The sequence below is a fragment of the Erythranthe guttata genome, chromosome 14 (genome assembly GCF_056151865.1).
Source record: "Erythranthe guttata isolate IM_541 chromosome 14, IM_541, whole genome shotgun sequence".
Classification (NCBI taxonomy): domain Eukaryota; kingdom Viridiplantae; phylum Streptophyta; class Magnoliopsida; order Lamiales; family Phrymaceae; genus Erythranthe; species Erythranthe guttata.
In genome coordinates, this window is record NC_142546.1 from 19,511,651 (window position 1) to 19,525,956 (window position 14,306).

General features: G+C 34.0%; 1 protein-coding gene across 1 annotated transcript; it reads left to right on the top strand.

Annotated features, from left to right (window-relative positions):
* Positions 1-9,771: 9,771 nt before the first annotated feature.
* Positions 9,772-14,051, top strand: LOC105954081 (ent-copalyl diphosphate synthase 1). Its single transcript, XM_012977751.2, has 12 exons — positions 9,772-10,058; positions 10,162-10,345; positions 10,949-11,163; positions 11,536-11,656; positions 11,775-11,887; positions 12,185-12,411; positions 12,500-12,615; positions 12,713-12,811; positions 12,946-13,185; positions 13,274-13,385; positions 13,477-13,674; positions 13,782-14,051. The coding sequence occupies exons 1-12, from the start codon at positions 9,803-9,805 to the stop codon at positions 14,016-14,018; spliced, it is 2,118 nt and encodes a 705-aa protein (XP_012833205.2). The 5' UTR covers positions 9,772-9,802; the 3' UTR covers positions 14,019-14,051.
* The last annotated feature ends 255 nt before the right edge of the window (positions 14,052-14,306 follow it).

Sequence of the window (14,306 nt, forward strand, 5' to 3'; positions counted from 1 at the left end):
ACGTATTCGATATATTGTATGCACGAGTACAAACGGGTACCCAACACTATGTAACAACACTGAACAATGTATATAAATTGTTGATATATAGTTTTATTTCCAATGATGATTAATAAATGCAGTGAGGGTATTTATGCAAATGCATAAATAATAGTACTTGTACACGCAATTAATTATTATTATTTTCTAGATAATACTACCACGACTCGACTCTTTAATTATAGGCCACACAACCTAAATCATCTGCCAAATTTTTATACAAGAAGCTTGATGGTTGGGTTTCCATAATAGAGAGATACCATATGCCAATGATTATGAATCATCACATTTGAGGCCTCGTTTGGACAACATAAATTTTGCCGTCCTTCACAACACCTTCAATGTCCTGAGCAGACCCGTACAGTTCCTCGATCGCACTTCCAGCACGTGCTATGCTAGACAGAATTTCATGACGGAACTTACTATCGTTGATCAATGCATTGATATCCCACGTGATTCCCCGGCCTTGCAAGAGATTTATGCCCTATACTAAGCTAAAAAATCAAAACAATTGATATTACTATGCTAGATAGTAATACTATTGTATTGTGGTAGATATTACTATTATCGTACTATGGTAGATATTAATATTACTGTATTGTGGTCGACAACAATATTATAGTATTGATCGGCCAGTGGAGGAAAAAAGTTTCTAATTTAAAAAAAAAAAAAAACAACGCAGAAGACCGATTTTCAGCGTTGGTCCGCTTCAGGAATTACAAATAAAAATAAAAGTCAACGGGGGAGACCAGCGATTAGCAGCGGGAAAAAAATAAAAATAAAATAAGAAAGAAGTCAAAATCGAATTTAAGGGTCAAAATTGGCGAAATTAGAGTTACATTAAGATTTACATTTATTAATTGAGTTTACTGAATTTGGGATAATTTTGTGATAAATATTAGGGTTGCCATTGTTTATAGTACGTATTGAAATAATGGACTTAGTTTCGGAAGAAAACAAATACCTAGAACCTAATTAATAAATGTGAGTGATCATAAACTTTTACATAAAATGTCCATTTGAAAAAAATACACTTTTAAATTAAGGGTAAATGGCTAGTAGGTTCATGACAAGAGTACTTGGTTAAAAGAAATGACATTTTAGTTTTTTGTCTTGCAAATAAATCCACATTATTCAAATTTATTTGCAAATAAGGAAAACTCTTTTACATACAAAAATTACCCTCAACTCCTTGAAACTCTAATTTCAAGATTTACAGCCCAATTTAGCTTAACTTCAACGATTAACCAATTTTGACCGCCAACCACCGGTTAGCTGCTGTTGACTGCCAGTCTCCGGCGTTGACTTTTTTTTTTTAAACTTTAATATATATATATATATATATATATATATATATATATATATATATATATAATATTATTGTCGAAAACAGTAATTTTACTGTTTAATTAATTTTATCGTCTTTGCCTGCAATTTTGCTGTCTCCGACCGTAATTTTACTTTCTTCTATAGTAATATTACTGTTTAGGATAGTAATATTAGTTATATTATAATTTGAGATAGTAATATTAGCAATTTTACTGTTTTGGGACAGTAATATTAGTAATATTGTTGTTTTGACATTCAATATTATTGTCACAGGCAATATATTGTTGTTAACACAGTAATTTAGAGAGAGAGAAAAAAAGTTTCAAAAAAAAAAGTCAACGATTGAATCTAACAGGAAAAAAATCAGAAAAAAAAGTATTTTTTGAGAAAATTACTAAAATGGGGGTTAATGTGATATATTCGTTCAAATTCGGGGTCAATTTGCAATATTGATGAAGTTAGAGTATATTGGATGGAATTAATGAAAATTATATTATGAGGGGTATTTTAGATAAAAGATATATAGATGGGTTTATTTACGGAACTATTTTTTGTCTTGACCTATGTACATTTAAGTCATTTGTCATGGGTTTATTTGTCATTTGCCCTTAAATTAATTAAGCATTAGGACTTCAAACTTACTAATTAGGAAACAGTCTCCGAGTCCATATAGACTATGGCTGCAATTGAATTTATTGAAAACACAAACAAATGCACCTATAAAATTGGTTGATAGTTCTTTCATCTTATCTTATATATAAAAGAAACAAATGTTGGGCAACCCTAAAAAATCCTAATGGCCTAATGGTACTTCTGTAATTATTTATTTTTAATATTTTTTTTCTACTAATTTTCTCAATGTTTTGAAACCCGGACCGGACCGGCCGGTCCGACCGGTTCAACCGCGAACCGCCGCCGTGTCCGGTCCGGTTACATGTAAAAACCCAAAAAGTTCAAAAACCCGGGTCAATTATCAAAAACCCGGTTCGACTGGTAAGAATGCCGGGTTTTTTATAGATGGTTTATTTACGGAACTATTTTTTGTCTTGACCTATGTACATTTAAGTCATTTGTCATGGGTTTATTTGTCATTTGCCCTTAAATTAATTAAGCATTAGGACTTCAAACTTACTAATTAGGAAACAGTCTCCGAGTCCATATAGACTATGGCTGCAATTGAATTTATTGAAAACACAAACAAATGCACCTATAAAATTGGTTGATAGTTCTTTCATCTTATCTTATATATAAAAGAAACAAATGTTGGGCAACCCTAAAAAATCCTAATGGCCTAATGGTACTTCTGTAATTATTTATTTTTAATATTTTTTTTCTACTAATTTTCTCAATGTTTTGAAACCCGGACCGGACCGGCCGGTCCGACCGGTTCAACCGCGAACCGCCGCCGTGTCCGGTCCGGTTACATGTAAAAACCCAAAAAGTTCAAAAACCCGGGTCAATTATCAAAAACCCGGTTCGACTGGTAAGAACCGGGAAACCCGGAAACCAGTCCGAGAACCGGGTTTTAGCTCGAAATGGCCGGATCTACATAGATGGTAGTCTTAAGTGACTGAATCTTGTCGGAGATGGTTGGGGGTGAACGGATCTGTCAGATCTGGGTCGAATGTGACCCAATCGAAGGTGGTGGTTGCGATATACAGAAGAAAAAATATACCGGAGAAGAATGAAGGAAGAAGAAAAGAAAAAAGAAGAAAAGAAGAAAGGAAGAATTAGATAATGGGATGTGAGGCTCTGTGAAAATAGACTAGAAAGTAGCAGAGAGAGGAAAGAGAGAGGTAGAGAGAAGAAAGAGAGAGGGGAGATGAGAGAGAGAGAGGGGATAGAAGATAAAATGATTGATTTATTTTATTTTATTTTCTTAAAAAATATTGACTAAGCTCGGATGATTCACTAAAGTGGGAAAAAAATATTATATTTTAGGTATTAAATTAATAAAATAATTAGATTAAAAAAAAAGTAAAAAACCTGGTTGGACCCCGGTTGAACCGGTCCAACCATGACCCAGTTACTTGTCCGGTTCGATGTCCGGTCCGGTTTTCAAAACAATCTAACTATAATTTTCAACAATTATCAATCTCCTATTTTTCATCAATATATCTCAAATCTTAAGAGATAAAGATAGAAATTTCATTTGTTAAATCTATTTGGATTATAAATCTTAATTTGTAAGATTTAAAAAAAAAAACTAATGTTATATAAAATATAAATAATACTACATTATTAAATTTTACTGTCTTAATGTAATATATTTTCTTATTATGTATTAAACTGATTATTGTTTTTTCACTTTTATAATAATATCCCGTGCATCCCACCTGAAAAAAATGCTAGTTATTTAAAAAAAGAAAAATAGATTAAAGATGCATAACCCTATATGCATGCAACGCCATTTCAGAAAAAGTATAGACGTCACGATTTTGGTTTTTTAAACTGAAATGCTATTCATAGTGCAACTTTTACCGTCTTGCAGTGCGATTTATTTCATTTGTAACTTTCCTAAAAAAACAAATTCGCCCGCTATTTCGTGTATTATTACACGAAATCCACTCAATAATTTCGTGTATTTTTACATGATATATAAGTGTTTATTATTATAGAACACGAAGGACGAAACTGTTGGATTGAAAAAATTCGCCTATTTCGTGACAAAACCCTCAAAATTGTACATCATATTTCGTGGAGTTTTCCACGAAATTGTACCTTACAATTCGTCGATTTTTCCACGAAATATAATGTAATGTTTCGTGAAATTCAGTACGAAATCACTAATTGATTTGTTTTTTAATTAACCAATTTATTTCAGACACTCAAATTGACCTAAAAATTCAAATACAAATACAAATTCAACTAGAATTCAAATACAACTACAAATTGATCTAAATTTCAAATACAAATACAAATTCAACTAGATTTCAGATACAACTACAAATTGATTTAAATTCAAATACAAATACAAATTGAACTAGAATTTAAATACAACTACAAATTGAACTACCGACCAGACTTTAATTGTTACAAATTGATCTAAATTTCAAATACAAATATAAATTCAACTAGATTTCAGATACAACTACAAATTGATCTAAAATTCAAATACAAATACAAATTGAACTAGAATTCAAATACAACTACAAATTGAACTACCCACCAGACTTTAATTGTTCGTACAAGAGTAGTCGGGGTTTGTAAATTTTGAGTAAGTGCCTCAAGTTTTTAGCTCTATGGTGTACCCGTGCCGGATGGATTGGTGGTAGAGGACTATTCGCGACCAAATTAACAAACATGAAATGATTGTTGTGCAATGTCACAACAATCATACATGATAAGTGACCACTGCCAAACATATGAAGGTAAGTCATACTCCCTACTTGAGTCAAAAGTACCACTAATGCACTGTACTGATAGCAATGGCCAATCCCATTTCATTCATGTCCATCCAATAAGCTTGTGGACAAGGCCCTGAGGTCCAGTCACACTTGCGTATGACCTCAACGTATCCGGTACTGCCAAACATCGTCGTGTACACATTAGCATGCTCGTATAACTCAATAAGCAACTCTCATCTCACCTGCGGCCATCTTTCTTGAGCCCCGTACACGGCTTGAGCAACGCACCGGTACTCACAGTTACCATCCGCCATCACGTTAACATAATCTTGAATAAAACGGACCATAAATCTGGGCACGAAAGAATAAAAGTCGATTCCTTTATGTGCAGGTATTGTAGGGGCAGCAGATTCTTGTGTGGGAATACGAGAACCACGACCTTTCATCTTCGATTGAGGCGTTCCATCAGTGCTTCTCTCAACCTTTGCTTTAGGAATCTTTGCACCAGATGAGGTTTGGCGACCCTTGGAACCACAAGACGACTTAATTGTCTCCTCATCAATATGATACTGCCATCAGGAAGGGTCTCTCTTTGTCGAGTTATTCTTTGTTCGTCATTTGGTCTTAATAAATGATGGCTCGGACATATGCGACGTAGACGGATAAACGATGCCACGCAATGAGGCCACAACATTTATCTTACTCATGTAATTCATCTTCTTCAAATTGCAATTCAGGTCATCAATCTGTCTATCCACAATCTCCTCGCGGTTTACTTGATACTCAGGTAGCTCCGAAGGCTCAACTGCCATGGTACTCCAGAATGGATGCAAGTCTGAAATGACGAACGTGTCATTATCTTCCATTTTCTGCACAATTTTGCACGCCCATGGGAGCCCATGAGTATTCCAAAGACAGTGTGTGCAAATACTCGGATCTTGCATCGCCGGGGACTCCATCTATTGATCCAATTTTTCTAATGCCAGATGCGTAACATAACAAATCAAACCCTAAAAACACGGCCATGTTGCAGTATGCTTCCTTATCTTGGATGATAATGAAAAATCGCACTTCAGCTGACTAATTTGGATATAAACTTGGTCCCGAAGTTTGCCTTGTACGTTATCCAGACCTCCGGTCGAAGAATTTAACCAAACATTCGCTGAAGAATGAGCACTCTCCACCATGTCCAATTACAACAACAATCAAAGCATACAACGACAAGAAAATTACAAAATAAATATTATTTTTATATAATTATTTTATCATTTAAATAACTAAAACATGTAATACATGTTGGTGCTCGTGTTGCCAAAATGATACACATTGCGAGTATAGGCTCGAACAAACTTCTCCTTGTATATCAACCACATATCATTCAAATACTGTATCAATCCAGGATACCATGCATACCGTCCAACAATTTCATTGTAATTGTAATGATACTCTTCTTCGGTTTCTGATTTCACCAGCTTAGCCCACAGCCCACGTCGAAATATTAGACCTTGGTCTTTGTTGCCTCCCATAAATTTCGTCGCATTTGCCTCAACATTTCTGTTTATATGGAATATACACAACATATGATACGAAAATGGGAAGACATTTGGCAGTACTTTCAAAAGACCCAACTCCCTGTCTGTCAAGATCGCATCAGGTTCGACACCATCTAGCAACTCTTTCAAACAATTTAAAGTCCACTCGTAGGTGTCTGCATCTTCATGCGACATAAATGCAACAGCAATTAAAATTCCTACCAACTGGAGTTATCCCAATTATTTCCAAAATAGGCATAGCATACCTACAACAATGTTGTTTTTACATATTTAAACAATACAATACATTAAAACACAATAATCATAATTTAAACAATCGTAATTTTTACTTACTTATTGGTTTTGTATGTGTAGTCCATCAATATAACATACGGGAACAGCCGTAGTAACTTAATAGATTCGGGACATGCAAACATAATATCTGTAATCGTGTTGCTCGTTTCACTATCGACGCGATGCCAATATCGATACTCGCCTTGTTGAAAGTTATGCATCATAAACTGAATAACAGTCATGCCCTCCATTTCCTCAGATTTAATCTTGACCAACTCATTGTAAACATGCTTCATAGAGGTTTGTATCGTCGGATCATGTTTTCTCAATCTATCCATGATTAGCATTGGCTTCACGTGAGGATTTCGCAATCCTTTAATTCTTGCTTTCTGTTGTGGAGTTATACGACTAGTCGTACCTTGTCCGTGAGGAAACAAAGCCGGACGATGAGTATGCCTGCCATCGCTGACAGTCAACCGTCATAATTCATCAAACCTTGACTTTTTGCCAATCAATTTGAACGGACAACTACATTTTTTTGTTCCAGTGTTTCTAGGATCTTCAACATCGATATTCGTTTGTCGGCCATGTCCGTATTTGTCACACGTCAAGTACCGTGCATTCTCCCTTCTAGACTGACAAATCAAACGGTGACAATGACTAACTGCAGTTGCTTTGGCCCACTTGATTAATTCTTCCCTATTATCGAACACAATATCAACTTGGAAGAAGTGAGAGAAATCTTCACATTCATTTTGATCCAAACCGAGGGATCAAAATACAAATTGTTTTCATATGGCTGCGTAAATAAAAAAAAGTTAGATACTTGCACAAAAAAAAATTAATAATAATTACTAGGTATTTCGTGTAAAAGTACATGAAATTAATGTATACATTTCGTGTAGTAATGCACGAAATGAAAAACAAAACGGTTTACTGCTGTTTCGTGTGATTTTACACGAAATAAGAGGTATACTTTCGTAGTATTGTATACGAAATGACTGGAAAACATGAATATGGTGTTAATTTCGTGCAAAACACCACGAAACGACTTGAATAATTTCGTGATATTCTACACGAAACGACTGAAAATCGAAAAAAATCACACTAAAACGTAATTTTTTTACCTCATTTACGGGGTCGATGTTGGCCATCTTGATAATCGTTGGGTTTTAACTGATTTGTACGAAAACAAATCACGATCTACAAAAGTCGAAATATTTGGAGGTTGAGAGGATTTTGTAAAAGGTTAAAGTGTTTTTTGACAAATGAATTATTTTGTACGGTAGCTGGAAGAAACCGCACTATGAATAGTAAACCTTTTTTTAAATGAGCAAGTAGGGTAATGATTGAAAGCATCAAATAACTAGAAAGATTCCGCATTACACTATTTGCAAACAAACACAATTCCGAGCATAATTCATATATATGCTTTTGTACGATTCTTTCTATTACTATATCAATAATCTTCGTACTCATCTTTTTTGTTTGTTTCTTTAATTTCTACCAACTCATTATTATTTTAGCTTTTATGTCAATCTCTCTACATTGTGCTGAAGCGAATTATGAATTGACGTAACTCGTGTCTCAATTTTTCATCAAGGTTTCAATTGTGCTAGTAATTACATTTTAATACAGTAACAAATCATGCTATATAATGATAAAAAATAACGAATATTATAATTTTACTACTAGAATACACACACATCAAAGAAGTGATTCATTTGAGCAGCATCCTGTAGCACGAATACGAAAATGGTGATACAGGAAATGAAGTGACGCAAAAATGAGGTGCAAAAATTTGGGGGAAACGTGTAACTATTAAAAGTATAGGGGTATATTTATAAATATGCGATGTAAACATATATCGGATTTTACTTTATATCAGTGTTCTACAAATTGGCCGAGGCGGCCGATTAATCGGTCTCCGAGGCGGAGGCGGTCCAAAACCTTTACGATTTTGGTGTAAAGATTTGAAAAATCGATTTTTTGCATGTGAGGCGGTTTGAGGCGGTCCGAGGCGGTTTGAGGCGGTCCGAGGCGGTCTGAGGCGGTCAAACTTTTAAGGCGGGTCAAACTTCGGTGGTAAAAATCGGTCAAAAATCAGTTTTTTTTTTTTTTTTTTTATACTTCAAAATAAAAGTTGAGATTTTAATAAAAAAAATGAGTTTATGCTTTATTTTGTTTATGTTAACTGTTATTGTTAAAGAACTAATGATGTATGCCAGAAATATTTTAGAATAAATATAAATTCAAACAAATTGTATTTTTATTTATATTTTATAAGGATATTTATGTATTATGATCTTATTATTATTAAAATTTTATTATGTTATTAGGATATATACATGATGGAGATATAACTATGTTTAAATATGTTTTTATATATGTTTTGAGTATTTATAAATAATATCTAGAAATATATTATATTATATTTTAAAAACCGATTAATCACCGCCGCACCGATTAATCGTGAGTCGGTCCCTGACCGCCTCCGACCCGATTACCGCTTTTTACAACATTACTTTATATATATTTGCAGACAAATATATTCAAAATATATATATTATTATCAATTATTGGTTTGTAATTGTTTTTAAATCATGTAAATATTAGGGAAACAAAAAAATATTTGATAATTCGCTATCCCAATATGTTTCTATCAATTCAAAAATTATAAAATAACCCCTAAGTTGTCTGGCAGATGTTTGTGCCTAAAACACAAATAAAGTTAAGATGTTTAAGTTTTCGCGCTACATAGATGCGCAGCATCACAATCCATAACTTCTAGTATAATTCCTTAATTAAGTATAATTCACACAGTAATCATTAGTGTAGGACAAATTTTATTGTGTCAAATGATGATCTGTCATATCTCAAATAGGCGAAGATAGATACCAAATGCATGTAATTGGATTAGAGTATTTATTGCAAATGGTAATTTAGAAATAAGGTATAAAAAACAATAAATGACAAAATCTATTATTTTTTATAACTATATATAAATGCGAAATGCAGAATACGTAGATTTAATTCACAACGGTTTGAAGCGCCAAGGAAACATAGTGCACGACGACACGGAAAACGACACTCTTGATGATAAAGTCGGTACTATTAAAGACATTATTATTATCCAATTATTAATTTGTAATTAAACATTTTTCATCATTGATTAAATTAATTTTTTATTTACCGAAAAAAAAAAAGTAGGGGTCGATATCAGATGAGAAGATAAGGGAACTAGTGGAGTCGACGCGGTCAATGCTGCAAAATATGGAGGACGGAGAGATAAGCATATCGCCATACGACACAGCATGGGTGGCGCTGGTGGAGGATATTGGCGGCAGCGGCCAGCCGCAGTTTCCGGCGAGCCTCGATTGGATTTCGAATAATCAGCTGGACGATGGGTCGTGGGGCGATAGCAAAACCTTTTTGGCTCACGACAGGATAATTAACACGTTAGCATGTGTAATTGCCTTAACATCATGGAAAATGCACCCGGAGAAATGCAATAGAGGTTCATGAATTGAATTTTGTCGCGATGAAATATTAATGTCGCGACACTGATTTGAATTGAACACGCATTATTATTATTAATTTTTTTTTTTTTTTGGGTGCAGGGATTTTATTTATGAAAGAGAATATATACAAGCTTGAGGATGAAAACGAGGAGCACATGCCTATAGGGTTCGAAATGGCATTGCCTTCACTCATTGAGATCGCCAAAAATCTCGGCATCGATATCCCACATGATTCCCCGGCCTTGCAAGAGATTTATGCCAAAAGAGATTTAAAGCTCACAAGGTAGACGAAAGAGGCGGCCGCTTAAGATCCAGCCAATTTTTTTTGTTGGTTTTTAGGGTCCAAACAAATTTTTAATTAGCTAAATTTATAATATATTTTTTGAGTCCCCTTTTAGATAAATCTTACTAAAATAATTATTATTCTAGAATATTTTTTTAAAAACCCAAAATCTTATTATTACTTTAAAAAAATCCAAAATCAAAAATCTTATTAAAAAAAATGTAAAATTTCCAAAATTTTCTAGATTCGCGCTTCCTCTTTGTTTTTTTATCTTTGTTAGGATCCAAATCTCTAAAACCCGAATTTTCTAATGCGTATTGACGAAGAAGAATTATTTTATGAACTAAGAGTAATGAGAGAAATTTTGCTGATGAAAGAAGTGACGATGACAATCGAAGTTTTAAACTACTTGAAAACGATGGATATTTTAGTTTTCTAAAGGCTTTCTACTTATAGAATATATTGTAAACATATAACATATACCATCTACAATTGCTTCTACATAAATACATTATATATATATATATATATATATATATATATATATATATATATATATAATTGCTATTTGAAAATAAAAATGAGTTGGTATCAATGAAATAGGATACCAAAGGACATAATGCACAAAGTGCACACAACATTACTCCATAGCTTGGAAGGGATGAAAGGACTTAACTGGGAAAAGCTATTAAAGTTACAATCTGCCGATGGATCGTTTCTTTTCTCTCTGTCGTCCACTGCATTTTCTCTACAGCAAACGAAGGATCAAAATTGCCTTCAATACTTGCTTAACCAAGTCCGAAGATTCAACGGCGGAGGTAAAATATATCAAGTTTTCTTAATTCTTTTACGTGATAATAATGGAAACATTTTCCGTCCAAAGATTCAACAATTTAACACTTTCGGTCATTTCCGTCAATTTACCACTAGTTCGTCAGTTAAGAAAGTGATGTGCACATAATTAATTCTGTTAGTTTTAACTGATAACCGACGGAGATGACCAAAAACATTAAACTTTTGAAACATGAGGGACTAAATTTATTTTTTTGTGAACAAGGAGGACCATATGTGAAATCTATGTAAACGGAACGTACTAGAAGTGTATTTTTCCATGTTTATAGTTAACTAGGATTTCATTTGAACTCTCATAATTAGTTCTCATCTTGATTCATATCCTCGTGATGATATAGTTCCGAATGTGTACCCGGTGGACTTGTTTGAACATCTATGGGCAGTAGACCGGTTGCAAAGGCTAGGAATTTCTCGATATTTTCAGTCCGAAATTGAAGATTGTGTCGATTATGCACACAAGTAAGCAAACCATTATTATTTAGTAGGATGGGTTTTTTTTTTTTTTTAATTTAAATGTCCCATATTTACATTAGGCAATTTAATTAGTTATTAAAATTTGTGAAAAATATAATTTCAGAAACTGGACAAATAAAGGAATATGCTGGGCAAGAAATTCCGAGGTTCAAGACATCGACGACACTGCAATGGGATTCCGGCTTTTGAGGCAGCATGGTTACCACGTTTCCGCAGGTACATTATATATATATAATCAAATCGGGGCTATATTACAGTGGCGGAGCGAGCATAGTGTACGGGGGGCCCTGACCCCAACATTTCTCAAATCCTTATTATTTCGTATATAATTTTTTTTTAAATTGTGTACAGTAGCATTATTAGCCACCCCTCAAAAAACATTTAACGCATTCGGCCCGCACAGATTTAAAATTCTGGCTCCGCTAGTGGCTATATATACAATAGAGAATTAAAAATAAAAACAACCGTATATTCGAATGTTATTGTGACCATATGTTTATTGGGACTCGACAGATGTGTTCAAACAATTCGAGAATGGGGGAGAATTCTTTTGCTTCGCGGGGCAGTCGAACCAGGCTGTCACCGGAATGTACAACCTTTATCGGGCTTCTCAGGTTATGTTTCCGGCAGAAAACATACTTGCTAATGCTAAAACATTTTCCGCAAAATTCTTACAAGCAAAGAGAGCTAATAATGAGCTTCTAGACAAATGGATTATCACGAAAGACCTTCCTGGAGAGGTACGCGTCATATATATAATTCGTAATATTACGTATTAAATTGATGTAAATATATAGAAAGATAACGAGAAATAAAAAAAAATAACAGGTGGGATATGCGCTAGATGTTCCATGGTACGCGAACCTACCTCGAGTCGAAGCCCGATTTTTCTTGGAACAATACGGAGGCGAAAACGATGTTTGGATCGGCAAAACCTTATATAGGTTTTTATTTAATTTTTATACACACGTACTCGTAATTAATTGTTTTTTTCTATTTCTCGAAAAATCTAATATTGTTTATGCATGAAAATCTATTCAGAATGCCATATGTGAATAACAACACATACCTTGAGTTAGCAACAATAGACTTCAACAATTGCCAGGCTCTCCATCAGCAAGAATGGAAAACCATTCAAAAGTAATTAATTACACACAAAAAACATTTAAACTTTTTTACCTATTATTTTTCACATTTAAATATGTACCATAATTCGATCGATATATTTTTTATTTGGGGTGTGTGTGTGTGTCACATGCATAAATGGATGGCAGATGGTATAGAAATTGCAGTCTTGGGGAGTTTGGTGTGAGTGAGAGAAACCTTCTCATATCTTACTTCATAGCCTCAGCAAGTGTTTTCGAGCCGGAAAAATCAAACCAACGCATCGCTTGGGCTAAAACCGTCATTTTATTGGACACAATTAAATCGCAACAACTTTCCACAGAACAAAAACGTGAGTTTGTTGACGAATTCAAACATGGGAGCATCCTCAAATTCGCAAATGGAGGAAGGTATTATGTCGAAAAATATTTCATTCTGAAAATAGAATCGAAAACAAATATTATATATATAGATGATTCTAAAAATGGATATCAACAGGTATAAAACAAGAAAGAGCCTGATAGGGACACTGATCAGAACTGTGAGTCAAATCTCCATGGACACACTATTGGCGCATGGCATCGACATCCATCAGCAATTGTATCGTGTGGTAATTACTCCAAATAATTACGTATTAATTTGAAGTTTAAGTACTAAATATTCATAAACAATAATATTTATATATGTATATAAATGTGCAGTGGCTAAAGTGGCTGAAGATATGGGAAGAAAAAGAAGAAGCTGATATTGGGCACGCCGAGCTGCTCGTCACCACATTGAATTTGAGCAGCATTGGATTAGAATTCGATGAATTATTAATTTCTCATCCGAAATACCAACAGCTCTTAGAGATCACTAGCAGAGTTTGTCACCATCTTCGCCTATTTCAAAGCCGAAAGGTTAGTTAGAAAAAAAGAAAAAAAAGATCTTTTCAAAGTTTTCGAGAATATTTTCATCGATTTTTTGTCAGCTGTTATTTTACGAACATTTATTATAATGTGACCAGGTGCAGGATGACAAAGGGTGTATGACTGATATGGGAGGCGTTACAAGTACCGAAATCGAGTCGGAGATGCAAGAGCTTGTGGAATTAGTGCTTACGAAATCTTCTGGAGATTTAGAATCTCAGCTTAAGCAGAATTTTCTTGTGATTGCTAAAAGCTATTACTATACTGCGTATTGTAATCCTGGAACTATCAACTTCCACATAGCTAAAGTACTGTTCGAAAGAGTGGTCGTTTAAATGAAAAACTGTACAAAGCACGGATTATTTATCGATCGATGTGGACTTATTCTCTAGTATTGATTTTAGTAAGAATCTCTTGGATTTGTATACAGTTTCAATTAAGACAAAAACAAAGAGCATAATCAGGAACAGTTGCTGCCCGTTTAGTCGATTCGTCAAGAGAACTAATTGATCATTTTAGTTGCTTTTTTTCCGAATAATTCTATCACGCCAACATGGAATCTCGGCAGCCTTTGATACAACAATCGAGACTTTTCATCAATCACGTTTATGAATGAAAATCCC